The sequence below is a fragment of the Dicentrarchus labrax genome, unplaced genomic scaffold (genome assembly GCF_905237075.1).
Source record: "Dicentrarchus labrax unplaced genomic scaffold, dlabrax2021, whole genome shotgun sequence".
Taxonomy (NCBI): Eukaryota; Metazoa; Chordata; class Actinopteri; family Moronidae; genus Dicentrarchus; species Dicentrarchus labrax.
In genome coordinates this window covers 8,868,152-8,895,854 of record NW_026136711.1, presented here as the reverse complement: position 1 = coordinate 8,895,854, position 27,703 = coordinate 8,868,152, and the positions used below count along the sequence as shown (strand labels likewise).

At 42.6% G+C, this 27,703-nt stretch overlaps 1 protein-coding gene across 4 annotated transcripts; it reads right to left on the bottom strand.

The window, feature by feature from the left end:
• Nucleotides 1–941: 941 nt before the first annotated feature.
• slc41a1 (solute carrier family 41 member 1) lies at nucleotides 942–27,206 on the bottom strand. 4 transcript variants are annotated; one of them, XM_051415230.1, is made up of 12 exons: nucleotides 26,858–27,206; nucleotides 25,044–25,155; nucleotides 24,002–24,925; nucleotides 17,534–17,641; nucleotides 12,742–12,813; nucleotides 11,331–11,475; nucleotides 9,927–10,073; nucleotides 8,706–8,853; nucleotides 7,602–7,681; nucleotides 6,987–7,121; nucleotides 6,659–6,807; nucleotides 942–4,799 (listed from the first exon to the last, which is right to left on the bottom strand). In XM_051415230.1, exons 3-12 carry the CDS (start codon nucleotides 24,485–24,487, stop codon nucleotides 4,614–4,616), a joined length of 1,656 nt encoding a protein of 551 aa, XP_051271190.1. In that variant the 5' UTR covers nucleotides 24,488–24,925; nucleotides 25,044–25,155; nucleotides 26,858–27,206; the 3' UTR covers nucleotides 942–4,613. The 4 variants fall into 4 exon arrangements, with proteins under 4 accessions (XP_051271190.1, XP_051271193.1, XP_051271192.1 ...); XM_051415233.1 differs by lacking the exon at nucleotides 26,858–27,206 and adding an exon at nucleotides 25,665–25,691; XM_051415232.1 differs by lacking the exon at nucleotides 26,858–27,206 and adding an exon at nucleotides 25,665–25,683 and having other exon boundaries at nucleotides 24,002–25,155.
• Between the last annotated feature and the right edge of the window lie 497 nt (nucleotides 27,207–27,703).

The following is a 27,703-nucleotide window of genomic DNA, read 5'->3' as shown; positions in this document are numbered from 1 at the left end:
CTTCTGACCAACAACATCTGTACTACTGCTGTCATTTTTTATTTGAATTTTTAAAATTTGTCTGAATGTCGTTCATCAAATTAAAAATGTACTGTCTATAAAGGCAACAGGCCGTTTGAAGTAGCTAACCGTGTGATCCAGCAAAGGGAGCTCCACTATCAGCTTTCCTATTGACCTGTTAGTAAACTAAACTAGTAATGTTACACTGTTTACTACAAAAATGGAGGATTTGTTCGAACATGATTATAGCAGAGGAAAGAGGAGCAGCCTTAAGAGCACCGGCACTGGACAAAAAGGACCTGTATCAGGAAAGCTGTCCCACCAGGAAATTCTGAATGCAAATTCAACCAATCCCCATGAATTCTGTGCGACCTTGCAATTGCAGTGTGAACTGAAATGATTTTAGAAAAGCTGCTGTGAAAACAGGCCTTTTAGGTCGCAACAATCCCAAAAGATGCCTATGAAGTACTGGGAAAGATCCAATGGTATATGTTCCTATGTTTATGAACCTGTATCCAGATCTGTATATCGTATCATATTATATCAAAATAAAATCTGTCAAAGATCCAGTCTTTAAACTTCTGCATAGTGCCCCTAACTGTCTGTACACAAACGTATCACCACCTTCGATAGTACCGTATTTTTGTGCATTTCTGCCATTTCCTGTCAGATCACAGACACATTTAATATAATATTTTTTTGGGGGGGGGCTTTTATTGCCTTTTTAATTGATAGAGACAACTGTAGGTAGACAGGAAAGGGGGTCAGAGAGAGAGGGGATGACACACAGCAAAGGGCCCCAGCTCGGATTCGAACCGTGGGCCGCTGCAGCAAGGACTCAGCCTCGGTACGTGGGTCACCAGCTCTAACCACTGAGCTAACCAGGCACCCACAGACACCTTTACAGTGAATGCTGACACAAACAGACAATGAGACGGAGGAATGGTATGAAATAATATAGTCCTTTATTTCCAGCAATTTACAAAGTCCTGCAGGGAGAGAGCCTTCTTCCAGCCTCACAGAGGGAGGGCTTTAACAAGAAGAACGCACAGAGAACGCAAAGACCTCGGCCCCAGTAGGACTGTACATGTTTTACATCAGTTTTTCAGAGGCAGCGGAGCTGACTGGGACAGGTGATTAAAGGCTCTGTCTTAATGTGGAGGCTGGCAGCCTGAGGATCAGTGCGGCTCGCTGTGAGTTCAGGGGCTCGAGGGTTTGAAGCACTGAGGTTAACAAGGCAGTAGGTGGATGAAGGGTTTTTAAGGCTGGGTATTTTATACAGGGGTGAAACATCTGGAATCATAAGGAGAAGTAGCATTGTGTACTTTTTGTTTGTTTGTGGGTTCAAATCTTACTTCTGTTGGTGCTTAACTTGACTCCTTTTTAGATGCCCTGCACAACCCGCCTAGCTCTTCAGCCTCCGAGTCCTCATTTTTTGCAGATTCACGTGACCAAAAACCTCTCTCCTCTCCACTGCTGCATCATATAAAGTCATTATTACATTACACATCATGATCAACTGACTGTACATCTTTTATTAATCAAAGCTAATTAAAGAGACGCTACTCTGTGGCGAACCTAGCTCCTGATTGGTTACTCTGAGTTGAGCTTGGCTCTGATAGGTTAAGGCCATTCTATGTCTTATAAGTATGCTCTCCCTGTGTGGGACAGGGTGTGTGCGCGTATGTGTGAGGTGTGTAAAGACTGGTATTAGGCACTGTGCTATTCATTAGCCTCACCGCCATTCTATTGCGGCATGCACCAAAAAGCTCTACTGGCCTTTTGCAAAAGGAGAAAGAAAAAAAAAAACATAAAAGAGAGGAGAAAAATGACATCAACATGGTGACAACGAAACTGAACCAAAATGAAATGACAAAATAAACAACCTCATATATAGAATAAATATAGTATGTACAATTTGCTTTGTGTGCTTCTAAAAATAAATAGACAAAGCATTACTTGCCCCCTTATAGAAGTATTCACAACTTTCCATTGACACAGAGGCAGAACGCTGGCACCTGCTCAGTAAGAGAGTGGAGGATGCAGACTGAAGGTGAACAGACAGAAGGATGCAACTTCCACAAACAAGTCAAAACGCGGTAGAAAAGAAGACAAAATAAATGTCACTGCGGGTGGACGTGTGTGTGGGTTTGAATCCAGAGGACACAGAGACGCACTGAGAAGCTGTACAGTTGAGAGGATCCCTGCGGTGCCCTCTGGTGTCCGTTTTGCAGATTACAGTACTTTGTGCATTTGACCAGCGGGGAGAAGTTGCTTCTTCATCATTACAGTGGTTGTTTGATGAGATTCGTGACACAAAACAATAATCGCGAGGAGTTAAAAAGATTAGGGAGAGGAGAAAAGGAATAGAAAAGAGAAATCACAATTTTAACATAAGCGACACATTTAAAAAGAAAAAAATCAGTCAGACCAACAAAAAAAGAAAAATCATTAACAGGTAAAATAATCAAGTTTGTTGCACATTCACACTATGTGCCCTGCACATGCATTCTGCTGGCCCCTTCGAAACAGCACAGAAGTCTGACAAGTGCCGGATAAGTCAAGCATCACATGCAAGTTTCTCCTAAAGACACTGCCTCTGGGCCGACGTCTGTACTCGGTACAGTCTGTCAAAATGGCTAACCACTTCCTTTTTACCTGCTCCTCACCTGTGAGCCCTCAAAAAGAGAGTCAACTCAGGTCAGCTGAGTCTCAAAGTCTGGTGGCGGGTAGCTGGTGTGTGTGTGTGTGTGTGTGTGTGTGTGTGTGTGTGTGTGTACGCACTAAGGTTAAACTGACGTGTGGCTAAGATTTTGCCCTTTGATTAAACATCGTCCAGTCATTTACTTATCAAAAGGTCAGGTTCTCCCCCGACCAGAGAGATTATTATTAGTCATCCTATCATTTTTATATGTGACAAAAGAAAAAAAAAATACATTTTCTGGAAGAATTTCCAGAATTTTACTACAACCCACTCTACAGAATTTGAAAAAACCTAACTAACTAAAAGCTAACTGTTAAACTCATTGGTCTTTCATTGATTCAACGCTCCAACGTGGTCTAAATTGCATTCTGGGAACCAAAAGGGTCAAATGAAAGATCTAAAGACATCAAATACCCACACAAAACATCAGCAATCAGTACCTTTCATCTGGTGTCAGACTGTGGTAGCTGAAACCGAGCGAGCTCATCCTGGCAAAAGCAACCTAGCACACTTTCACACTGTGTACTCTGCTAGTTGTTTCCAGTGCGTTGCAGCATGTTGAGCCTCCTGTCACTTACTGTAAGCCTGGCTTGGGCAACACAACAACAATAACAACAACTAGCCTGCTCCAGTAGAGAGTTGGCAGATGGTTTCAGACAGGGGGGACTGGTGCTATTCTCACCTGGAACAGCTCGCGGCAAAATAAGACCTCTCTAACCTCTTGGCATCCAAGGAAAAACCCCATCGTGAGCTGCAACGAACAGTGAGGTGTGTGACACATTCCTAACTGACAGTTATGACATTTTCCACTTACTATTTCCCACTGTTTCTGTGTGTTTGCTCAAAGACTCTTGCATAATAATGGTTTCTAGAGGATTTGGCCAAAAAAAGCAAGTAAAGGAGGAATAAAATATGGGTTTTGTGTGAAAGAAAAACACCTCGTTTTAAATTGGCATTCATTAGGCGATTCCTGACTCCAATCAGAGGCAAAGCTGTTCTGGTAGTGGCTGACGTAAGCATTTGTTGGACTGTGATCTGATATCCCTAATTCTCAAGCCCAGAATTGAGGGGAAGTGAGCGCAGGAATTACACTCCTGGTTCTTGTTCCGACTCAAATTAAGCCATCCGCTGATGGGAGCGATGCCAAAAGGGATTTAGCTTGTTACGTTTGTGGTCCAGTCCCCTGTGGTAAAACTCCCCCGAACCCTGTTCCCTACTGTCACAAGGCCAAAGTAAAACAGAGGGAACTGCTAGCCCTATGCACTCTACTAAATCAGAAATGAGACACATTAGATTTCATATGATGTAGATTCATTCTGGATATATGACATAGCACTTGGTGATCAAGCATTCTAGGCTTGTTTGGATAGATTTTTTGCTGTCTTTTGTCTCAAGTGTTCAAACTTGATACTTAAAAAAATGGGAGGGCTCAACGTCCCCATCGAAAATAATGAGTACTGGCCCCAAAGAGATATCAATTCATATCAAATGCATTATCTACCAACAATCATTGTCAATAGTTTCATAATAGCAAAAGTAGTCGGACTCAGTTATTAAGTAAAATAAAGGATCGGTGTAGTCTGTGGGTCAGGATCCATCAGGTGGTTGAGGTGGAGATATGCGTGTATCTAAGGTGAAACACAAATACTGTCCAGTATTCTGGGCTGCTGCTGTGGTGCATCAGTGTCCTGATATCCTGATGATGAAACGTTACTGCCCTGCGAGTGCACTGCACCATCAGTCAGAGCCCTACAGGAGATTAGCCCTTTTATTGTAGACGATGTCCACTTCCAGATAATGTTCAGGCATACAGGTGATACTCGACACTGTCCGTGCGTGCAAGCGTGCGGTGTGTGATTTTCATTTTTTTGTGTGTGTGTGTGTGGGTGTGTATGTCTGTTGCGTGCATTCAGTTGCCCGCGTTACTGTCTCTGTCCCCGATGAACCAGCGCATGTGGAAGCAGAGGGCGAGGAAGCCGGTCCCCAGCAAGTCACCCAGAGCGGTCAGGTAGGGGATGGAGAAGTTGTCGGGGTCCATGCCTCTGCCCCACATCCAGTGGACCATCCAGTCTGCCAGGTAGAGAAGGATTATCACCTGGAGGAAGACGAAGCATACGCAAACTTTTTATTTACAGGAACCACAGAGGTTTTGCTTTGTTCTCAACAACTAAAGGAAGGCTGTGTTTGATTGACTGTGCAGACGGGCTTGTAATGACAACAAATCAATCCTGGATCTTGGACAATACTTACTGGGGCTGCCATCCACAGCTGGAGTATAGACTTGTACAGATCTAAGCTGCTAAATAAATGTATTTTCTTTGCAAGGAAATGCATACATAACTTTCACTGGATCCAAGAAAGAACACTGTCTGTAATCAAGCATAAACCTATCGTGACATCATCCATTGGTTTTTGGAGTAGTGTTTAAAAGCCTCGAGTTTGGCATTATGGTTGTCAACATGACCCAGTGGAGGTGACATCATGTGAGTTGAGCTGCTCTCATTCGACTCGGAAACAATAGCGTAGCAGGAAACAATGGCAGCTCGCCGAGTTACACAATTTCGTATTTCAGATAAACAGTACACTAAAATATGTGTCTAAAACAATTTTAGGTGGGAAACAGTCTAAACACAGTAACATAATCTGGATCCATATTTGATCTAGCATGTTTTGTGCATTAAGCTTTAAAAAATGTAGGACATACATTTTTTGAAATTATAATAAATAATGTTCAACAGACAAAACCCTTCTGTTTTCATTCATCATCATTGTAACTGATGATAATAATTATAATAGTGTAATACGGTTATATGGTAATATTTTCTGCGACGGTTGAGCAAACCTATTGAGAAGAGAGAGTCATGATGATCCTAATATTTGGTAACAGCTATCAAATTGAATGTTTTCACTGGCAGTGCAGCGGAAATTCCTAATCAGGTCACAATCTGACGGAGCACAGAATATGATGCTTAATTATGAGATCCTGATCCTGTAATTAGAGAAATGTTCCTCACAATTATGGAGATGTAATATAATGTTAGGTCTGTAATTATCTTAGATAGTAAGTCATAATTATGAGATAAGGTAGTGCGGTTGCAAAGTTTTGCTCAGTATTTTGGAGAAGCCACAGCAAATTCATTGCAACCTCGTAAATCACACAAGATAATAAAAAAGTCATCCTGGGTGAAAAAACTAAAACGAAACAAAAATATGTTTATTAGACGGCAGAAGCTCTATTCAAAAAAATCTAATTCTACTTTATTGTTTACATGTGCACACCAATACTGGGTGAATATGAATGCACGTAATAAAATAATAAAAATAGCAGGCTAGTTGCAACTATATACTTGGAAAATTATTATGAAAAATGATGAACCTTGAACCTGTTTGACTACAGCTGGAGTTCTGCTTCTCCAATCTGTACATAAGCTAACGTACAGGGGTGTTACTCAAACACATTTGCAGGTTTGTTTTATACTTATACTTCTATAATGTAAGTGTCCATGAGGAAGCAGCGTCTTTAAGAGAAATGTTGTTATGTGCTCTGCTAGGCAGGAGATCACTTGTGGCAGTTCCAAGGGGGATCAACCAATCAGATACATTTACATTTAATACATTTAATCTGCGTGTTATGGAACTCTCAGTGAACAACATGGTGTGAGCACTGTGTACATACACTGCACCCAGTTTTAGCTTGCCACATATTCCATACTCGATAGACATGTATAAAGACGGACAACATGACAGCTCTCTAAAAATAATTTTTTCCCAAAGATGCTTTCGGTCCTTTTAGTTAGTTCTTATCACGCTGATGTATGTTCTAGTGTTAATTTCTCTGGTAAGTTTGGTTTTAATGAGTCTGAATTAACAGAATCTGAATAATTTCACCAATGTGAGATGGTGGCACCCATATCGGGGATATTTTTCTATCTTTTATATGTTGATGGTGTGTACCTGTAGTAGTGCAGCAGCCAGGTAGAAGGTAATGAAGATGGGTGTCAGGGTGGTGTGCCCCCCCCTCAGGGAGTTGATGGTGTAGAGGAAGACCAGGTGACCCGGGGCAACCAGTAGGAAGAGCACACGGGCCGAACGAGAGTTCACAGCTAGAAGAGAAAGAGGACCTAGTATTAAACCAGTCTTTTTTTAGGACAGACGCTGGCACTAAATGCAGAACGCGGGGTGGACCAAATCCCAATGACAAGCCGTCATGGAAAGATCTGCGTCCATGAGATAAAACAAAGAGAGAAACAGTGGAACATTCCACAGCCGCCCGTCAACTTACAGGAGCCGAAGAAGGAGGTGCAGGGTGTGGGGCACTTCCTGGGGACGGGGTTTGGATCCCCCATGGGTAGACCGTTCATGTGCAGATAGGTGGAGATTCGACTGGCCTGAACCGCGACCAGGTTACCTCCCACACCTGACACGCACACACACACAAGCAGAGTGGAAAAGCCAGATAAAATAACAGATATTGATTGATCAAGTTCCAGTTCTGCTGTTTTAAATCTCTTGATTATGACTTCTCAGTTCTCAAGACTAAAAACCTGGCATTACGGAGATAGGAGGTTTTTAACCCAGTGAGAGCAATATGCCACCTCCATCTGTCAGTTTTAAAGGATCACCACTTTGCACGTTCGTTTGCTCACATTTGACACATCCATCTGTTATTCAACCAGGCGGAGGAGGTGACATCAACTTCAAATACACACTTCAGCGCAAGAACAGATTTTTCTATATTTGTTCTCCGCCTGCGTGGATGAAGCATCCATCTCGCCACCACTTAGTAACCTATTAGCTGTTTTTTATCTACGCCACTCACTCATCTCTTTCTTTCTGTATCTTATTTCCCCAAAGCGAGCATTAAAGTTTTCATCCTTTAGGTTTTGTGACTGCTCACCGTTGATGACCGGGGTGAAGACAGCCATGCCAGCAAAGTTTGGGTTGGTGACAGTCTTGTCGAGGATCAGACCACCAACACTAAAAGACAGACGAGAGGGATTAACTGAAGTGCTGTGTGACCTGCCGTCATTACATAGAAGATACATGAAGACCCATCACGAAATTGACCCTTACTTAATCCCGCCCCCTTTTCACTGTGCTCCAATAGCAGTTGAGCTGGTGGAACGTCAGGCAACCTTCTCTTTCCTGTACTTAGACATGCTATATGGTATATAGGTTAGCTAACAAACTACATAACAACTGATATAGATTAGCTGGCTACTTAGCCAACTTTTTGCTAACATTAGCAAAATGTAGGCAAATATCGTATTTTTTACTCTACTTTTTACTACTTATTATTTGACAGCTTAAATTATTAGTTTCTTTTCAGATTACAATTCCTCTACAGTGAACACCACCTATCTCTAAATTTGGTGATTGTGAATTTGAATATTTTGAATAACCTGAAGGAGGAAATGTTTCTTTATGGGCTGAGGCAATGTTCCTACTTTTTAAGCAAAATAATCTATTTGAGAAACTTCTTGGATTAGATATTAGTTAGTTACATGGTTCTCACAGGACAGCCATGCTACAAACATATGATGATATGATGCACTGCTGTAGATGAAACTACCCAACAGTATATAGAAAAACATGTATATTATATTAAAGTATGTACAGCAGTAAAATGCAACCTACACATTGATGTAGCAGTAATATTAATCCAAAAACATCCAATATAATAGTAACACACTGACAGGGAGCATTCCACTGCACTATGACTTTTGATTCTTTGAGTACATTTTGCTGATAATACTTACATAATTAAGATTTTGAATTCAGGACCTTTACTTTTAATAGTATCTTGTAGCAGTAGTAACTTGTATTAATACTTACTACTACTGATATGAAGATTTTCTTTACTTTTAGTATACTGTCTGATTTCAAAGTAGAAAATTACATAAATGCAAAAAGTAAACTTGTAAATAATTTTACAACTACAGTCTTCAAATGAATAGTTTGTTGTTATAATATCTAATAGTTATATTTAAAAAAACTCTACCTGCTGATGGCCATGGCGATGATGACCGGCTCCCAGCCGGAGTAGAGGAGCTCTCTGGTGGAGGGGATCCTCCTGGCTATCAGCACCCATAGGGGGCACAACGCCACAAACACCGCACACACCAGCGGGTTGGCGTAGTCATTGAACTCTGTGTGCGAGAAAGAGAAGGTGGATTCATACACCAATCACTTTAAACAAAGATCATAATCATAGTGCTTCAAATGGCATAAAGTCATATTAAAGTCCAACAGGTCAAACAACAAAAAAACAAAAGCTGAGTTTGACATTTAACCAATAAACTGTAGCAACTCTGAGCTTGTGAGGACTCGTTTTGGACTGACAGTAAATTCCAGTTGTTACCTCTAGGGTGCAGCGTTACCACTAAGTTGACTCTACGGGAGACAACCACCACAAACACAACATTTAAGCAGACAGACCCAGACACCGGCTGCGTTTTTTTGAGCTAAAATAACCCAAATAGGCTCAATGTAGTACCTGACTGTGGCATTTAAAGTGAGTCAGACAGTAAAGACTCCCAGACGACCGGAGGAGCTGTGGGATTACTCCACGCTGCTCCTGTGTGTGTCAGTGTTTGCCTGTCTGTGGAAACGATGGCTGTGTCAGTGGGGATCACAGAGCCAAATAGCTGTGGAGTTTCTCGCCCCTAAAACACAGCGAGGTTAGGTTAGGTTAGGTGTGGGCGGCTTTCATCCTTATTTACCGTGCAGCCAGATGCAGAGTCACATTTCACACGTTTCTGCACAGGCTGCTCCCTTTTAGGATAACATCTTCAAAGGCTTTTGAAGCCGTATCATAAACGTAGAAACTGTGATGAAACACGTGACGATTCAGTCTGTTGTTGATAGTTGTGTGTGTATTAGATATTTTTTCCTTTTTCCTGCCATGAATGCACAGGATATTTGTATCTGACATCTGAATAAAGCTGTAAAATAGTCATAAATATATTATATTTCTCCATCCGGTCTCCTCCGTATATTTCTTGCCCATGTTCAGCTCAGCACAGCCTGCACTGTATGCAATTAGCAAACGAGTGAAAACGACCCTATAAAATAACAAAAATGTCCTCCCTTCACCTGCAGCTGAATGATCTGTGAAGGCCAAAGACGTCATAAAAATTGTCCGACACTGATGTGAGCACAAATAAGCACCAGATACTAAATGTATCAGATTTAATCTGCGACCTGTGTTTGTGTTTATTACCTAGTTCCTTGTACAGTCCTGTTGAGACGCCTGCCAGCAGGGACAGGGTGATCAGGTCTCCCAGGCTAGCAGCGATGGGCGTGGCCACATTGTCCGGGTTGATGCCGACTTTCCTGGACGCGATGATCACGCCGATCATGATGAGCCCTGCGGGGGTTTTAGGTCGGAGATGTCACAACGTGGAACAACACGCACAGTTGCATAGTGTTTACATGTGATGTTCTATGTAATAATAATAATAATAATGCTGATGTTCAGTGTAAACATCTATTGTCAGGGTTCTGGGGTCTTATTGGCTGTTAACTTCAAAACAAGTGAATGGAGCAAAACACGGGGAACATGTTGACTTTAAGGGTGCAGCCAGAGTGTTTTCCAGGAGGATGGATTGGGATTCTTTTGTTTTGAAGCTGATAAAAACAAAACCTGAAGGTTAAAAACATAAAGTGAGAAGATCTGAAGCACATACATTTTATGTTCCCTCACATCAGAAATAGAATACATCCTGTTTCCTACAGCACAGTGTTTACTGCAGGTTACAGTGAACGGGGTTCTGTCGCTTAAGGACAGTTTAAGATATGCCTTGTCTCATGGAAAGGGTGCCATGGTGTTTTTAAATTCAATGATTTTGTCACAGAGGTCCTACGGTTTGACTGCCTAGTACCAGGCCAACCAGTTAAATCCATTGAGTGTCTTTACAATCAGGCCTTGAAAATCTCAGACAGAAAGCAAATAAGGTACCATCATTGCAGCATTTTAGTTAAATACCAGATCTTAAGCTTTGCAAATTGTATTGCTTTTAATTACGTAAAGATTGTTTTAAATGTTTAAATGGACTTGCCCCTCAGCCTCTCTGCAAATACATGGGCCTGCAGAGCTGCAGCACATCCACCACATTGTAAAGTTCCATTCTGTAAAACATATTTGGCCCAGACAGTTTCGTCTGTCAGAGGAGCAAAGTCCTGGAACTTGTTTCCTGATCACTTTTATACTAACTTCATAATTTTTAAGTTTAATGTTGTTAATTCAGCAACAACCTGTACTCATGAATAGTTTTGAAACGAGACATCTTTAATAATTGTTTCACATGTTTTTTACTAATTAATGAAACACTGTGTTTGTGGCTACAAGTAAATGTACATCATTAATTGTACTCAGCAGTAATATTTAACAATTTTACTGTGTCATATAGCTAGCTGAATGCACTTAAGCACCTAACTGTACAACTAAACATCCAGGAGTTCAGACAGTTACATTAGCTATCTTAGGTGGCATTTAGTTGAAACTGTAGCTGAGAACAGAACTTTAGCGCTGGCACCGACAGTGAAACGTAACCCATATATGCGTAATGAGCAGCTGTTTACACTGTGAATATCCCTCACATCCTGTGTGCGGGCCATACAGTACCTAGCAGCAGCGAGGCGATGAAGGCCGTAGCCACACTGGAGGCACACAGCAGCACCGCGTGGCCCAGCCGGAATTGTCCCTCTGGGATCCAGCCGAAGATCACAGCAGCTATGGAGGCCAGGAACCCCACCACAGTGGCCTGGACCTGAACACACACACATGCACATTAAAATGGTTCCTATGGATTACTGTTAACATGTGAACTCTCGTTACATGTCAGCAGCTTTGAGAGTCTGCACACTGTGGAGGTATACGTAACATATAGTGCCACAGTGCCACAGTCGACACAAAGTTAAGTGAGTAGATGAATCTCTCTCTGAATGGAGCCCCATTGTGACCCACAGTGACCCTATATAGGAGGTTGTGTCAACACCCGGCCAGCACTGGTTTAAAGTGTTCCAGGAAATATGGACTCACCAAATATTACATAACTATGAGCCCACTTCAAATGGCAGACCCTCAGGAGTTCATTTTGGGAAATGAAATACTGGAAAATGATCTATATATATATATATATATATATGTCCAGTTCGATAGAGGCAGTGGGACTTTATGTCCTTGTTTATGTACAGTAACACTGGTAATTTACAACTAGTGGAATGGCTGTTACACTAGCTGCTGCAGTGTCCTGCCAATGCTACTTCCTGTCCCACCTGCTGAAAGTTATTTTCAGACTGAGATATCTGTGACATCTCCTGCTACACCTGTCGGGCAGGACAAATTACACCTTCATCACTCTGTAGGTGCGGTCGGATCAGAAACACAGGGTGTAGCATTAGTGTGTAGCAGGAGCTTTAATCGTGTGCTTTCATTCACATTGTGTGTCGCTATGTGATTTCAGTCATGCAGTGCACACGTGTCATTGGTGTGCCCCGTAATGATCAGTCTCTGTGTTTACTGTACACACAGTGCAATTATCTAACCAGATTTTTCCCAGGTTTGGCAGTAATTTGATTCCTGAAATGTCATGAAAATCTGTTTCCTTTATCAGGTTAAGGGATCAAGAGAAAATTTCAACTCTGTTGAAGAAACCAGATTATTTTTGCTACAGTACTCAGGTTTTTAAAGTATGACAGAATGAAAAGAAACATCATTACTAGTGCCTGCGCAATTGTATTCAGATAAATCAATGCAAAGTTGCACGTAAACTGACCGTCTTCTTTCTGCGGCTTCAGTCAAAATTAGAATTTTTAGAAAAAGGGATTAATTTGCTGTTGTGGCGAAATCTGATTACTGACTGACTGCACGTAAACCGACTTTTAGAGCAATCTGACCACTGAACTGAACGGCACATTAACTTATTATCTGATTTTCTTGCCCTAACCGGATTTCTGCCTGTAACCTGGTTTGTTAAGTGGATGTAAGCGAGGTCAGTCCACTTCATCGTCCTCTACAGATGTGTTTCATTTACCTGGATGAGGGCCAAGTTCCCCATGATCATCTTCCACATGTCCTTGGCTGTGTCCATCTGACCAATATTAGCCTGAAGGGAGACAAGAGCACACAAAGTCAACACATTATCATCTATGTGTCTGTGTGTATGTGTGTGTGGGTGTACAGCGTGTGTACATGCTGTTGCCTCTTGGTCCCATCAGAACAATCAGATGTCAGTTCTCTGGACAAAGACACTCTGATCTGATCCCCCACCCTGTGGCCGACTCCACTTATCTCATCTCCCCTCTTTCACACACATACACACACATACACACATACACACACACACACACACACACACACACACACACTGATGGTCTCAAGTGTCAAGTGGCTGTGGCTACAGTGGGCTACTGTGTGTCCAGAGCAATGATCCTAATGCTCATCCACAGTGAGAGGACACAGACAGAGGGTCTCCTCTTCCTTTCCCCCTCTAACATTTACATATGCAGAGGGAAGGGAAACATCTGGACACATCCAAACACATGTAAGTCTGCCTGTGAGAATATCCGCTTCATGTTTTGGGTTAATAAAACAGTCTGAGTTTATATGAATATGTACACATTTTCCTTAATGGAGTTTTAAATGTTTGGAGAATGATTCCAGTTTATTAAAACTTTTCGCTTATTTCCATAGTGTTTGTACTCACTAATTTGAGATGTGGGAACACAGCAACAAACAGTCAGACAGGCTGTAAACAAGCTAACAGTATAGCCAGATTATCCATTCATTTGGAGGTAAAACTGCACTCAAAGTGTTGCTTAAACTGTGTGTGCATAATTAAGATGTAGAAGTAGATCAGGTCAGTGTTGCAGGGAGTCATTCTGGAAACAGTTTGGGTAACAAGTTTATAATACCTTTCTCTTTACAATATATTTGCCTAACCTGGTTGTCTGACCTGTTGCTTTTTGAGGGATGCCACTATGTCAGCAATTCACGAAATTACAGCTAACGTAACAAAAAAAAAATAGGACCCAAGTTATAATAAACCAGATTGTATCCCTGTGGCCTCTACGCTAACAGCTATCTGATAAACTTGTTTAGAATACATTTATTCTGGTATTGAGTAAATTGATCCTATTTCCTATAAAAATAAACTTATTTCAGTTGTACCTGCGTTAATAAATATGTTTGATATTAACATAAAATCAAATGCAAAAGACCACTCAATTTATCAGCTTTTTAGCCTCTTTGAGGCCATTGTTTTGGTTGTACAGCAACTTTTTTGCAGTACAGCAACTATATAAAATATCCAGCAGATAAAGACCAAGACATTTTTATCAGACGTTGTTTGAGAACCAGAGAGTGAACAGGGAAAGGGGAGAGTGAATACTGGACTTAATTGGTCTGACAGCTAGAAACAAATCTCAAAGGAAATGCTTATGTTTGTTATGGCTGCATATCTGTTAGCCTGTATTGATATTTGCAGCTTTAATAAATAAAATGTTGACTTTTATACACTGAAACTTTAAATAAATCCTTTTAATTGACTGTATTTGTTTCTTTTTCCAAAAAGCATCCAAAATTGCAAATGCAATTCATACAAAACATATAAAAAGGATTAGAAACAATATGTTAGGGCAAAACATAAAAACTATTAGTTAAAAAAAAACAACTGAGACTGGAACAGGAGTTTCTGAAATGCTCAAACAGCCTTGAAATCAATCCCATCATGACTATTCTACTGATAACTGATGAAGTTGTTAAATGTTAAAAATATTGAAATGCATAAAAAGTATCGAAAGGTTACAGAACTGATGAATAATGGAAAGCCACAGTGGGACGATCTCAATGACTGGGTGTTAATTTTTTTCTGTGTGTGGGTGTGTGTGTGTGTGTGTGCTTTTCCCACCCTCTCAAATTTCTCACAATCTAGCACCGTCCCTACTTGACAAACATATCTGGCAGCCTGACAGGAAGGCCTCACCAGCCCGACTGACAAGAGGACCATGTGTCCATGTGTGCCGGACTGTACGTCATTATAACTTGTGCATCAGCCAGATACACAGCATTACAGCCACGCCCATTAGCGCCATATGAACCTGTGCTCGTATGCCTCCTTCTATGCCGGGCAAGCTGTGGCTGACTGCCACAAATACTACTAAGAAGGTCTGAGGCAGAAAGACAAGAGAAAGCCAAACATCTGTGCAGAGCATGGTTGCCTTTGGACAGAACTTGAAATAAAACCTTTCAGATAAGCAGCCTTAGCTTTATACAGGGAGAGTTGAAAAGCTTTTTGCAACTCACAGCAAAACTGCGTACACAGATGAAGCTCAGACATTCGCAGTAGCATTGGCTGGTGATAATGTGTGATGATGATGCCAAGTCCTCGGCTTTGGTTGTACGTGTGTGGGCGGCTGGATTAGTGGTGTTTGGATCATCACAGAGATGGAGCACGGTGAATGTTGTGAAAGTGATTCACGGGTGACATAAGATGCATGAGAGGCTGAAATACCCAGCGTTTCAAAAGCACCATTACGTTGAATAATAATACTGTTCATTTTCAACTTGTTAACTGTGGGGAAAATCCGTTACAAGGTTGGAAGCTGAACGTAGGTGTTGAAACATCTAATACACACAAAATGAGGATAAGGTAGGCTTTTGTAGTGGTTGTAATCTCTGATACCAGTGTGGTCAATGTTGTGGTTTTTTGCAACTTGGAAACAGTTGCAACGCAGGCACTGCCAAGTTCCAGTAATCCACAAAATATCATTATCCAAATACGTACAATCAATTAGGCTCAATAACATGAGAAGGGATCAGATGAGAACAAAGAAAACAGCTGCTTGTTCAGATAAACAATGATGCAAATATGGAAACACAAGCCTCATTTCAGTTTAACATTCAAAGACAAAGAGGTCAAAAAGACCAAAGGAAAAAAACGCAAAAAGGAAACACGGTCATGTGAAATGAAAACTCCTACAGCCAGCCAGTACGAGGGATTACATTATTTTTTCAGTAATAAGCGCATTAGGAAACTTGCAGTGGTCTTAATCTGCTCATAATTAGCGGTGGCGTGGAAAGAAACGTGGTCCCGCTGGGCCCAGCCAGCAGAGAGTACAACAGTAATGTCTCAGGACAAGCACCAGACTCTGGCCTACTTTGTGACGATGGATGTGAGAATCATTTTGTGCTGAACTGAAAACTATGCAGACTGACAAATGGGACAGAAGTTAAAAATGTTAATATTAAAAAGTCATTCTATCTGCTAATTCTTTCTAAATATTTTCACTTTGAGGCACACTTGATTCCAGATTTAACATATTAGCCAGGCACCAACAACCATTGACAATTTGTTAAAGCAGTGCTGAAGCGCTAGTGAAACATTGTTGAATCAACTTCCCAAATCTGACATTGATTCACCATCACATCTGCCGTTCTGAATGAATATGGAAACAACATGGAATGTTAAAAAAATCGGTGGCTCAATAAATATTTAACTTTTCCAAATACTGTCACTATCAGTTCTCCTTCATCCACAGCCATGATTTGGCTTTTATTGTAAAAAGCATGATGGAAATCATATATATATGTTCTGTTCATGCGAACACTCTTTAAGATTCAATTCTTGAATAAATGTTTGAGTTTAGCTATACTATTTCTCAGTGTGGTTGATACCATAAGGATTTGGACATTTGATGAAACTGTAGCTATTTGTAGCTTATATGGATTAATGTACAATAGAAATTTACCAAGACATATTTTGGAAAACATGTCTGTACGGAAGGCTACATTTGCAAAAGCAGATGTCTCCATATTGATTTATTTTCTTAAAGCGCCCCTCCACTCAAAAAACTGTTGTTCTTTTTGTTCCTACAGTTGGATATTTTTAATATGTAAATTATAACTTAGTTTTCTGTAAAAAAAAACATATCAGACACACATTCTTGTGCACTATTCATCTTAATACATGTCTGGAGGGGATCTTTAAATCTTGTTTTTTGTGCACTCGCTGGAATATCAATAAAACTGATGTTTATTTGGTTTATTCATTGTAAGAATGGCTTTTTTTGCAAATGACTCTTCATCTTGTTTCGAAACTCAAAGAAAGATTATTTTTGTATTGTGACAGAGTTGAGCACACCATGCTGGGTGGGCTATGCTAATCAGCTTCATCATGTTTACCACCATCCAGTGGAAAGAATGTTAGGATTGGTGTGCTTAAGAGAAATACTGGGGTGTGCTGCTGACCTCTGGTTAGCAATACTGCTAGGTCATGGACCCCTCAGACTATACAATGGACAATGTTAGCTCAGAGAGCGGCATTATAGGCTCCTGGCTCCTCAATGGATGTTTGAAAAGTTTGGACATTTTTAGTTCAGCTATAAAGAGCAACCTGTGTGTTCAGGTGAATGGGCTGGGCAAGGTCAGTGAAATTGTTAAAAAAAAAAAGAATGGGTCAGGAATGTTGCTATCAGTTTGTGTGAAACCCAGGTCGCGTTTGGCAACGTGACCTCTGACTCCGAGAACAATCAGCTTTAATGGGTCTGACGGGGGTTGCCAAGCAATGACACAGATTGGGTACATTTTGAGGGGGAAACACTTTACACAACCACAATCTACTGAAACAATTCTCTGGGCTAACATTAAGTGTTATACACAGACAATGAATACAAAATCTCTGAAGTCTTACAGAAAAGATTTTTTGTAACTATTGTATAATGGAATAGAATACAACATATGGCTCTTCTGGTTGGACATACTGTAAATTTGGTTACTAGATACCTCACCGACACACAGACTCAAACACAAACACACTTGTTTCTTACCGCTGTGGAAAGTCTTGAGGCCAGCGTCATCTCCAGGTTGCCTTTGAGCCCCAGCAGTGCTGGAACCAGGATGAACACCTCCGACACCTCCGTAAACACCGTCCAGTGCTGAAACGACCACCATGTAATATCAGTAACACAACATCAACATAATGAACTCCATGCTGTATTGAAACGGGGCATATCAGAATTACTGAGACACGGTACAGTGTCACCTACATAGATACACTTTATCCTTAGTTGGGAGCCGAGTGTCTCTGTGACCTTGTTCTTTAATATTGATTCAGTGGTGAAACCAGAGCCATATGATGGAGCAGATAGTCTGTCTGTACAGACCCTTTACACTCGTATCATATCAGCTCTCTGCTCTCCTGTACCAGAACAAGGTCACTGGGACTTCAGGCTGACATGATTTATGATCCTCCGCTTTTGGCTTCCATTCTTCCCTTTCCCTTGTGATTTCATCTTTACCCACCGTTCTACTGCAGACTGGGCTGCTTCATATTTCACTAGCATCAAAATGGTACAAATTAGCAGTTATGATAATAAGGTAAAATGTGACAAAACAGCATTGTAATGAAGTACTGTAGTGCTGCAGAGATGCCCTGGTGTACAAAGTTTGTTCTCCTGATTAAAAAAATGATCATTCTCACACTAATCATGAATCATTTTGCAATATCTGTCAAACTAATTGCAATAAGATGTTTTAACCATATTGTGCAGCCCTTATAATGATGTTATTACTTTAGCAAACACTCAATTATTTCTGTCAATACACATGGGCAGTGCACACTAATGCCAAACTTTATATCTTAAATTTGCACAGCATTGAATTCAAAAATCAACTCAGATCATCTTCTCTGCTGGGGAACCCTTTCATGTACATATAAAGTTCATTTTGCTGATTTTGCACTCCAATTTTTTATTCATTGTTTTTGAAGTATATGATGTATAATGGTCGGTGTTTGGGAAGTGTCAGTAGGACAGCTGTTTGGATTGAGTGGGATTTTGCAGGTTTGTGTTCAGTGGTAAGGACAGTGAATATGTATAACTTTGGTCAAGTACTTTGGGAAATGTATTCTATTTTATTGTATAACTCTTCATTCTGTATATTTCTGCAGAGAGGCTCCTCTGCTCCAATTCCTTTGTCCAGACTGAAATAAATTCCAACACAGCCAGGGAAGTTGTTGGTCCCGTCTGTACACAGCGCAAGCTTTATAGCCCTCGACTGTGTGTAGCACAGTGTGTTTCCCCAGCCAGTCAGAGTCGACCAAACAATGCTTTAAGAATGGAAACAGCATCTTCCTACCTAGCAAGCTAGTCTTGCTGCACCCATCAAAACATGCAAAAGAATAATGTCAAAAAGCATGGATGAGATGGAAGGAACTGCACATTTTGTTGTAAGTCAACTCATAACAACTCATGATTTGTTGTGTTTCTTTGGTCGCTGTTAGAAACGTGAGGTCAGCTGCTCCTAGCAACCGTTACTAAAGCCCTGTGTCGACAGAAATCGTCTGGACGCTCTCGCTCTAAAACAGAGAGAGAACACAGGACTATACCATGTACCATGTAACATACTTAGATTGGCACATCATTCAAAGCCTCTTCAAAGTGCTTCAGCTTCGTGCTCACCGCCTACCTCAGCTTAAAAAAGCAACATTTTGCTCCATGCATTGCCCCATGAACCAAAGAAAGAAGTCAGCCAGGAGCTAGGCCAGCTAGATCTAAAGGACAACTTGGTGGTGGGCTTGCTTGAAAAAATGACAAATCATATTTGGCACGTGCAAGAGAACGTGTCTGCTCAGCTTTGCATCCAGTTCCTTGTATATGGCCTGTAATGAAATATATAGTTGGTGTTATTAGACCTGACCCTTGATAACCTCCTTCCTGGCTGCTGGCCAGCCCTTGAGAGGTGGGTACCCTGCGAGTCCCTGGGCTTGTCACCGTGTTGAAGTGCCTCTCTCTGCTGTGCCTCCATTAGAGTTCATGCAGTGATAGCAAGTTTGTGGTCTACTGTGGCCAGAAACAAAGCTATTGCTGAGGCTGAGGCCATCGATCTATCTCCAGAAAAAGTGCTTATCTTTGGAGCCGGCCTCAAAGGCCCCCAGCACTTACAGTCCAGTCTGCCCAGAGCTGAATCAATATTCACCGAGGCTGACACAGAAAAGAAAAGAGAAGGAGAAGAGAAAATAGACGAGGGGAGGAAAACAGAGGAGTAGCTGACGTTGATGCAACATGCAAACACTGTTGGCCAGCATTTCTCACACTAACAAGCTAATACACTCATTCTGCTTCACTGTGTTACTCCCACTGTGCATCCAGATGTACAGAGCTGATAGGGGTTGTCGTCTACAATTCAGTTTGTGTTCTATCAGTAGGTGTGGCACCAAAACTCCATTGTGGGTTAAACTCCTTCTGTCTATCCTCTTGCTGTCATCAAGCCAAGCAGAGATCCTTTCCAACAGCCAGCCCCTCAGCTTGGCTCACTGCCTTCTGCCAACCCAGCAGCCTTGTGAGTACCTCTGTGAGCACTCCTCTCTTCTTTCACAGTCGCATGTTTTCAAGCTTTCTCCCTCTCTCTCTCTCTCTCTCTCTCTCCCTCTCTACTTCTGTCTCACTCCCCTATCTCCCTCTTTGCCTCCCCTGTGGTGATATATGTTGTTGTCTCCATGGAACACTGGCTCTGAGCCAAACAAGCCCTCCCTCCTCATGGCCACCTCCTCGGTTCTAGGAACTCTACTGGACAACCCCAGTACCTCTGTGTACAGACCTATAGGAGCTCTGGTATGCAAGCCCCACAAGGGTTGAGTTGCCCAGTTGAGTAACATGGCCCCATTTTATTTGTGGTCACTGTACTTGCTGTACTGAGTGGGAGCCTGAACCTGATGGCGTGCAAGGGCAAAGCAACGCCGACAGCGTCACAAAAACATCAGGTGGTGTCTGTTTCATTTGCTGTAGCATGGATGGTACAATTTGGGTCCCAGCCTCATGTGCAGACACGTGACATGGTGGGTGTACTCGAGTTAAAGCTGGAAGATGAATGTCACATATGCAGCCGGACCTTATTGGTATTAAATGGACGAACAAAGAAGAATTCCCTATAATAATAATAAGCACTTAAGCTCCTACACATGAACAAAAAAAACATGATGAGGCTTTAAGCTAAGTCTTAAAGAAGTCTGTTGGCGTCCAAAGACCAGGTGATGGTAGACTGAGTGTAAAGCCAAAACTATCTGACCAGAAGGAGTGCAAATAAGCAACAAGGGACTAGGATTCCTGAGGATCCTGGACAGAGTGAAAGATTAGCCAAGGTTTGGTGCAACACAAAAGCATTCTAACCTACTAATCCTTTCAATCTCTATCACTCAGATCCTTAAAAAAGTAACTGGGGTATTGTCATGTGTTAATAGCTGTGAGCTGATATGTTGTTAATGATTGTCAGGACATAACATCTTTAGCTGAAGGAAAAGACTGACCAATATGAATGGGAGACCTAAAACAAGCAGTCAATCAGTGCAATGGACTGGCTGCACAGCAGACATTTTGACTTGTCATAGACAGATAAACACAGGTGGACTTAATAACAGTAACAACAGCTCAGTTCCATTTAGTGTCAGAGACAGTGAACCGATAGCAGGAATAGCAGGGCCTGCAGTCATTAATACACCTGTGGATTTCCTGCTATGACAATGCAAAATATCTGCTGTGTAACAAATCCATAGGAAGTGTAAAAAGTCATATACCATTGAAAGTTTAGAAAAACGCACTTTGGATCATAGATCATATACTGTATATATATATATATATATATACTGTATATATTTTAAGTGGTATTGTTGAGGCAAATTCTGGATGGAATGATGCATATTTGAGCATCAAATTTGTCCAATGAACAGAGCCCTGGTTGGAAGCCAGTAGTTGGAATAATGATTCAGTTTGAGGTAATACGCCCATGCTCTGGTTTCCCAGTGGCTCCTGTGTGAAAACCAGGCAAGTGGATGTGGTTGGACCAAAATGGTGTCTGGTGGGCAGCGAGTGTTTGGCTGCTGTTAAACCATTGTGTCCACTACGAATTTCCTGTTTACTGGTGCCTGTATTTTTAGACTTAGACTGTTTTTGAGGCTTAAGCTGTGTCCCACTTCTTTGCTTTATTTTGGTGTATGTCTACGGACCCAGCACAGGACAAACAGCTAGACACTAAGTCAGACTTACACACACAGATGATAATGGCAGTCTACTGTGCTAACAGTTTTCTTTTAATTCTTGGTTTGGAGTTGGCCTGCACAGAGCAAGGAACTGTAAGTTTTAGAATATGAAACTGTGTCTTGTGACCGATAGAAAACACCCATTTGGCCTTTGACACTGGCATTCCCAGGAAAACTAGCACTACATGACCTTTACAAACCATGCACAACCTTTAGTCTTAGTGAGCCGGTCACCCTCAGAGTCCTAAGTTTCTGGCCCTGGCTGTGAGAGACTGACGGTTTTAGGTCAGTCCGCTGCCAAGTCACTCAGCAAACTATGCAGACGTCTCACTCCTCTATACCAGCCTGGACAGTCCTTTCTGGGCCAACCTTGAGAGGGAATGAGGCCATAAGCTCTGTGTGTGTGCTGTACATAGTCAGTGTGATCAACGGTAAAAAGGTCACATTTCAAAGAAACCTCATAGAGAGAGACGCAAAATGCCAAGTCAAGCCGCAACTTCCAAACTCAGGCCAGGCAGACGAAAGGCTCTAGCGTGTTACAGTTTTCATCCAGAGAAATGTAGTCTGACCAAACCAGAGAGGCAGAGAGAGAGAGGGCGAGAGGGAGAGAGAGAGAGAGAGAGAGAGAGAGAGAGACTGAGAGAGAGTTAGACAATTACCTTCCTGCAAGGACAGGAGGGATTAGCTGAGTTAGCGTTTCACGGTGTCATGGAGGGGGAATTAGGCAGCGAGACAACCTGCTAGGTGCTCAGCCGAAGTCAATGGAACATTCGTTTCAGACTGACCATCAACCCTCACCTCGCATCTCAGTGTAAGCGTTTCTTCAAGGTTTGCCCACAGGCAAGCATGGCTGACCAACAGGGAAAGATAAGGCCCTGTACCCTCTGTGTCTCCTCTTTCCCAGTTAGCCTCACCTCCAAAGGAATGGTGCGCAGAGTGTTTTGGAAACTAGAGAAACTGCAGCAGCATGGTGCCTAAGTTGAGGCAGCATGAAAACTTTTTGACCTCAAACTTCTGCATTCCTGGTTTAGCGGGAATACCTAACCACACCGTAATGGAGGCTTTGACAATGCACTGTATTTTGTTTTCACTCTGACTCTGGCTCGACTGAGGTCAGCTGCCATTTCAGGTGCTCAAAGAAAGCACACTTATTCCCCTGCCTCTTCCCGTTCTCTCTGTGCTGAGTTTCTGGGGTCCACCATGTTGGCATCAGTGTGCGTGTACACAGTGTCCCCGGACTGGTCTCCTGGCAGCCTGACACCTCCAGCTTTATCTGCATCACAAGCTGACTTTAAAGAAATATATGACCTGTCAGCATGTAGGCCTGCATTTCCACTCTGCACATTCACATTCAGATATACTCTGAGCGAGAGATCAACTGCAGTGAGTCGACAGGAACAGAAGGAAGGAGAGATATAATAAACTGAATTATATCTTTTCTTGGAGGCATAGTTGATCTAGCAGCTCTCTGGCTACACACTGTACTACAATAAATACCTTCTATTCTTGTCTCTATTGTATCAAAGTATGCCAGATTTCAAATAGAAGGGTGTGTGACAGGTCATTAGAAGACAAAGAGTGTACCAGTGTGTGCCAGCCCTGGGGACAGGCAGGCAGGCTATGTAAATACCCCCATGGAGTGTCACAAATGTACCATCCTCCCATCCCGAAGGGCATGCCATCAGATAGGCCAGCAGCACAATGACAGACACATGGCAAGACAAACTGGACTCGCTAAACCAGTTCACTCAGATGCTCCAGAGCCCTTCCCACAGTGTGACTCAGTACACATGGTCAGCCGGTCTACTCAGAAACGCAACTGTAAAACAATAAATTAATTTGACTTTAAATAAGACGGCGCTCCAATTGTTTTTTACAGGTAACTGGATTTTAAAAAAAGGGAATACATTTGAGTTCAACTAACCAGATTAATGTCTGAATTAGTTATTTAGAATCCAGTTTCTGGATATCTGAATCCAGGCATTCCTCTGATACTGTTCTCCAAATTGAGATCAAAGTATGGTGGGCAAAAACTGTTTTGTTCCCCACCTGTCATCAGCTTCCAAAGTACCTAAATCATTTAACTTTCCATTAGTTTTCCATACATGTTCTTAAGGCTTGTACAAGAGTAGAACCCCATTTGGTTCAATGAAGAACTTTTTGTGCAAAAAAGTGACACTTAACCAATCTCTGATTACCAAGCACATTTTTCATAAATACATGCAGTGTGTTCACTAGTATAGAGTACGCAGGGATTACTCACCTGGACAATGTCTAGCACCATTCCCGCTGCCACTGTCCCAAACCCGGCCAGCAGGAAGGGGAAGACCACCTGCAGGCCAATGGAGAAGGAGGTCTCCTTGAGGGGCGCCGGTGGCTCTGGGCTCTGGTCGGTGCTGGTGTCGTCGCTCTCGTTGCTCTGGCTTGCGTTCTCCAGGAGAGCATCCTCCTCCCGCTGACCTTTGGCATTGGCCCGGCAGTCCATCGCCACCACAATCTCCGACCTCTCCTCATCCTCCCCGGTCTCACCGACTCTCTCGGTGAAAGATGTGACCTCTGTGAGCTCGAACTCGCCCCCGGTCCCTGGGCTCATCTCCTCAGGGCCCTTGGTGAGGATCACCGGGTGGATGGAGCAGTTGGAGTTGAGGAAGGCCGGGGTCAGGGGGCCTCCCTCCTTCTTCATCTCAATTGCCCCGGAGGACATGTCGATGTCGGGGAGTTTGTCTTGTTCTTTCGACCAAAGTACCATGCGGAAGCCTTTGGAAGACAGTGAGCTTGACAAGAAAAGGTCAGGTTGCCTCGGCCTAACAGTTTTGGGGAAGTCAGAATGAAATTGGCCACCTGATCTGGTTTTCAACCTGATCAGTCCAATTAATTTATCCCATTAAAGAGGCTTACAGGGAGTGGGTGTCGCTATTAAAGACCAGGAGAAAACTGCTCTGTAAGAAAAAACCTGCAGCAAGGCACATGCAGCTGTGCGTCTGCAGAGCCCGTGTTCCTGACGGTGCTTCGGGAGCAGAACCAGTATGTTCTCCATTCACTGCAAGGTGCTCAGGATAGGCCGGCAAAAAAAAGAAGAAAGCATACTGGTTCAAAACAGAAGAGAAAGGAAAACAAGAGGCTTGGGGACTCACCACAGCAATCCCCTGTCCTCACTTGTAAACCGTCCTTTGAAGTTCAGTATAGGCTAAAATAAAAATAAAATCAGAGGTCTAAGTGGCCAGATTGCAGCAGCAGACTGGTCATGCTCTCACTCCACTGTCCATGTGGGACTGGTGTGGTGTACTGGGTTGGGAATGTCTCACCTTACACCACGTGGTTGCTGGCCGGTTTTCAGTAGAGATATTTAAGGGTCTGCAGTGTGAGGATTGAATTACCGGCTGCGGAAAAGTACCCCCAACCAGAGTGGGCAGTCACCTGGGAAAAGAACAAATTCATTGATTATTCAGTCGTTAATGTTAACATTCTCCAGCTCCATTCCAGGTTTATTTCCAAACATGAGTAACTGGTAGACCGAGGCTCTCTCCTAACTATCAAATTCAGATTAAGTTACCCACACATAAAAGCTATTATATAGAACGAAAACTAAATCGGGCCTGAGTAAGACATAATGGAGAATGATATGCAAGATGTCCAGTAAACAAAATATATGTATTATATAAATAAAAAAATACTGAAAAACTAACTATAATAGCAGCACAATAATATAACTTACAACTGCTAGAATTTGAGTGCAGTTTGAGTAGGCTACCACTAATGCTCTGTCAGCCCTTGTAATAGACTATCATAGTACTTAAGCCCAGCAACAAAAAAAAGTCCTTCACTCTCCACTGACACTGTGGCAGAAGTAAGGAGAGACCAACAGTGAGTTTAAAAACAGTTTCATCCAGCGCCAAATTTCCTCCCGGCGGCTAAAAATATTCTACCATTAACAGAAGTGCTGCGTACATCCTCTGGAAACCGAGTGTCACCCCACCGTCAACGCAGCCCCAATGCAAAGACAGCAATTCCTGTCACACCTTTCAAAGTAAAGCAACATCAGTCACTCTCAAATTCAAATTATGGACAGAAAATGTAAAAGGTTCATTTAAGGAAACTGTAATAAAGAGCTTCTTCCCAAATTATACAAGTAAGAAATAACATTTAAAACATCATTGTGTTTGAGAGACCAAGCTTCAACTACAAAGGGAATTTAGTGTCAAATGAAGGAAAATATTTCACCCTGTCATGCATATTATAAATAAATGATCATTTTAGTAAAGTTAGTTTTCTTACAGTAAGTTTAGCAAGTCTGTCCTTGGTTTCATTTATAGGCTTATTCTTATATCACTGGTGGTGAAGAGAACAATGACTTAATCAAATATTCAAGACAGTAGTAGTGACAAACCTGGCTGATCTCTGGTGTGACAGCTACAAGATCAATTTTAAGCTCAGCTCAGCATCAGAGTATGAAAGGGTCCCACACAGTTTCCTCACACAGACATGAAACAAATCATACATTCGGCCAAAAGTTACAGTCCTTGCATAACAGAAGAAACAAACGCTTTTATTTTGAAGGCCCCTCCACCTGCTTCCAGTCTAATTGACGCTGCCCTGACGCAGCTCTCCTCCGCCTGCATGTTGCGACATCCGCACACAGACTTGGCTTTCCCCGCTGAAACAATCCTCTGTTTAGTAGTCAGGACCAATACCGCCCGAACCCAACATGGCAAAGGCGTAAATTAGTGCTCCCCTGGTCAGGACTGAATAGACTAGCCCTCCTTTTCTATTCTACTGCTCACTTAAACAAGGGCAGAGGGCTTTCTGTTCCAGCACCGGGCTGGAGCCCCATGTCACTGCCACTATCACCACGAGTATTTAACTCATGAGAATGAATGCAAACGCACCATCATTTTCAATTCTCTACCATCACCACAGCGCGCACACACACACACACACACACACACACACACACACACACACACACACCTAGGGTAGAAGCTGGGGTTTAAGTTAGAGTGTCACATTCCGTTAGTTAAAGGCTTAATGTGACTCCCACAGCCGGTCTCCTGCTCTCTCTCCTATGTAACAGCGGCTGAAATGTCCCGCAGGTAGTCATAAAAAAAAGCTCCTCGGTTACCTTCTAAGTGTCAGCGGTCCGGAGAGGAGAAGCGGACAACCCGGAGTGATGTTCAGTAACAGCGCAGGGATCCGTGTGGCCGGCTGCGTGCATCCTCCACCTCCTGCTAACGCGCTCTGGCTGAGGCGTGGACGCCGGTGAGCACGCCTTAAGTACGGTACCGGCTCCGCACAGCTCCCTTAATGATTAATGGTGGTTAATGGTTAAACCTTTCCTCACCGCGCGGTTTAGGCTGTGTCCCAGTCTCTCTCCCCGACCCCGTCACATTGCACCCGTCCAGTGGCCCCCGCCGCCCGGCTGCTTGCATGCGCATCTATAATACACCCGTCCGGTGCAGGGGGCCAGGAAGCCACAAGGCGGGCCCTCCCTCCACACTCTGAGCTGACGATACAGACCCCCCCACCCCCCCTCCAGTGAGCACAAGCACGTCCCCTCCCTCTACCCCCATGTGTGTGGAAATGTGTGCCCGTGCGGTGCCAGTCTCCTCCACAAGCCTACTAATTTACTACCAGGGGGCTGAGAAAGAAGTTTTAATTTAACAATAGGCCTAGATTCCTGAATGAATGGGTACACAGGAATATCAGTACAGTCTAACTGAGCTGGGCTGGATTTTAGTCACTGATACATCAAACACAGAGAATACATAAATGCAGGTCTTACATAAGGACACGTTTTGAAATCACACCAAAGTGACCTGAAAACCCAGGAGAGAAACAGGGACCTCGGCAGTGTGTCACAATGGCACATTACCCATAGAAAAAGAAAGAAAGAAACAGCTGAAAATTTAAATGTGTAGAACTCAATGGCATCTAGCAGTACAGTCGCAGATCGCAACTCCCTCGCTTC

What these genes read in the sequence shown, in the direction of transcription:
- slc41a1 (XM_051415230.1), bottom strand. Translation starts at nt 24,487, where the DNA reads ATGGTACTTTGGTCGAAAGAACAAGACAAACTCCCCGACATCGACATG. An exon ending in GGAACTTGGCCCTCATCCAG is followed by an intron (nt 11,476 to 12,741) that starts GTAAATGAAACA and finishes GTGTGTGTTCAG; the next exon opens with GTCCAGGCCACTGTGGTGGG. An exon ending in CTTCACCCCGGTCATCAACG is followed by an intron (nt 7,122 to 7,601) that starts GTGAGCAGTCAC and finishes TGTGCGTGTCAG; the next exon opens with GTGTGGGAGGTAACCTGGTC.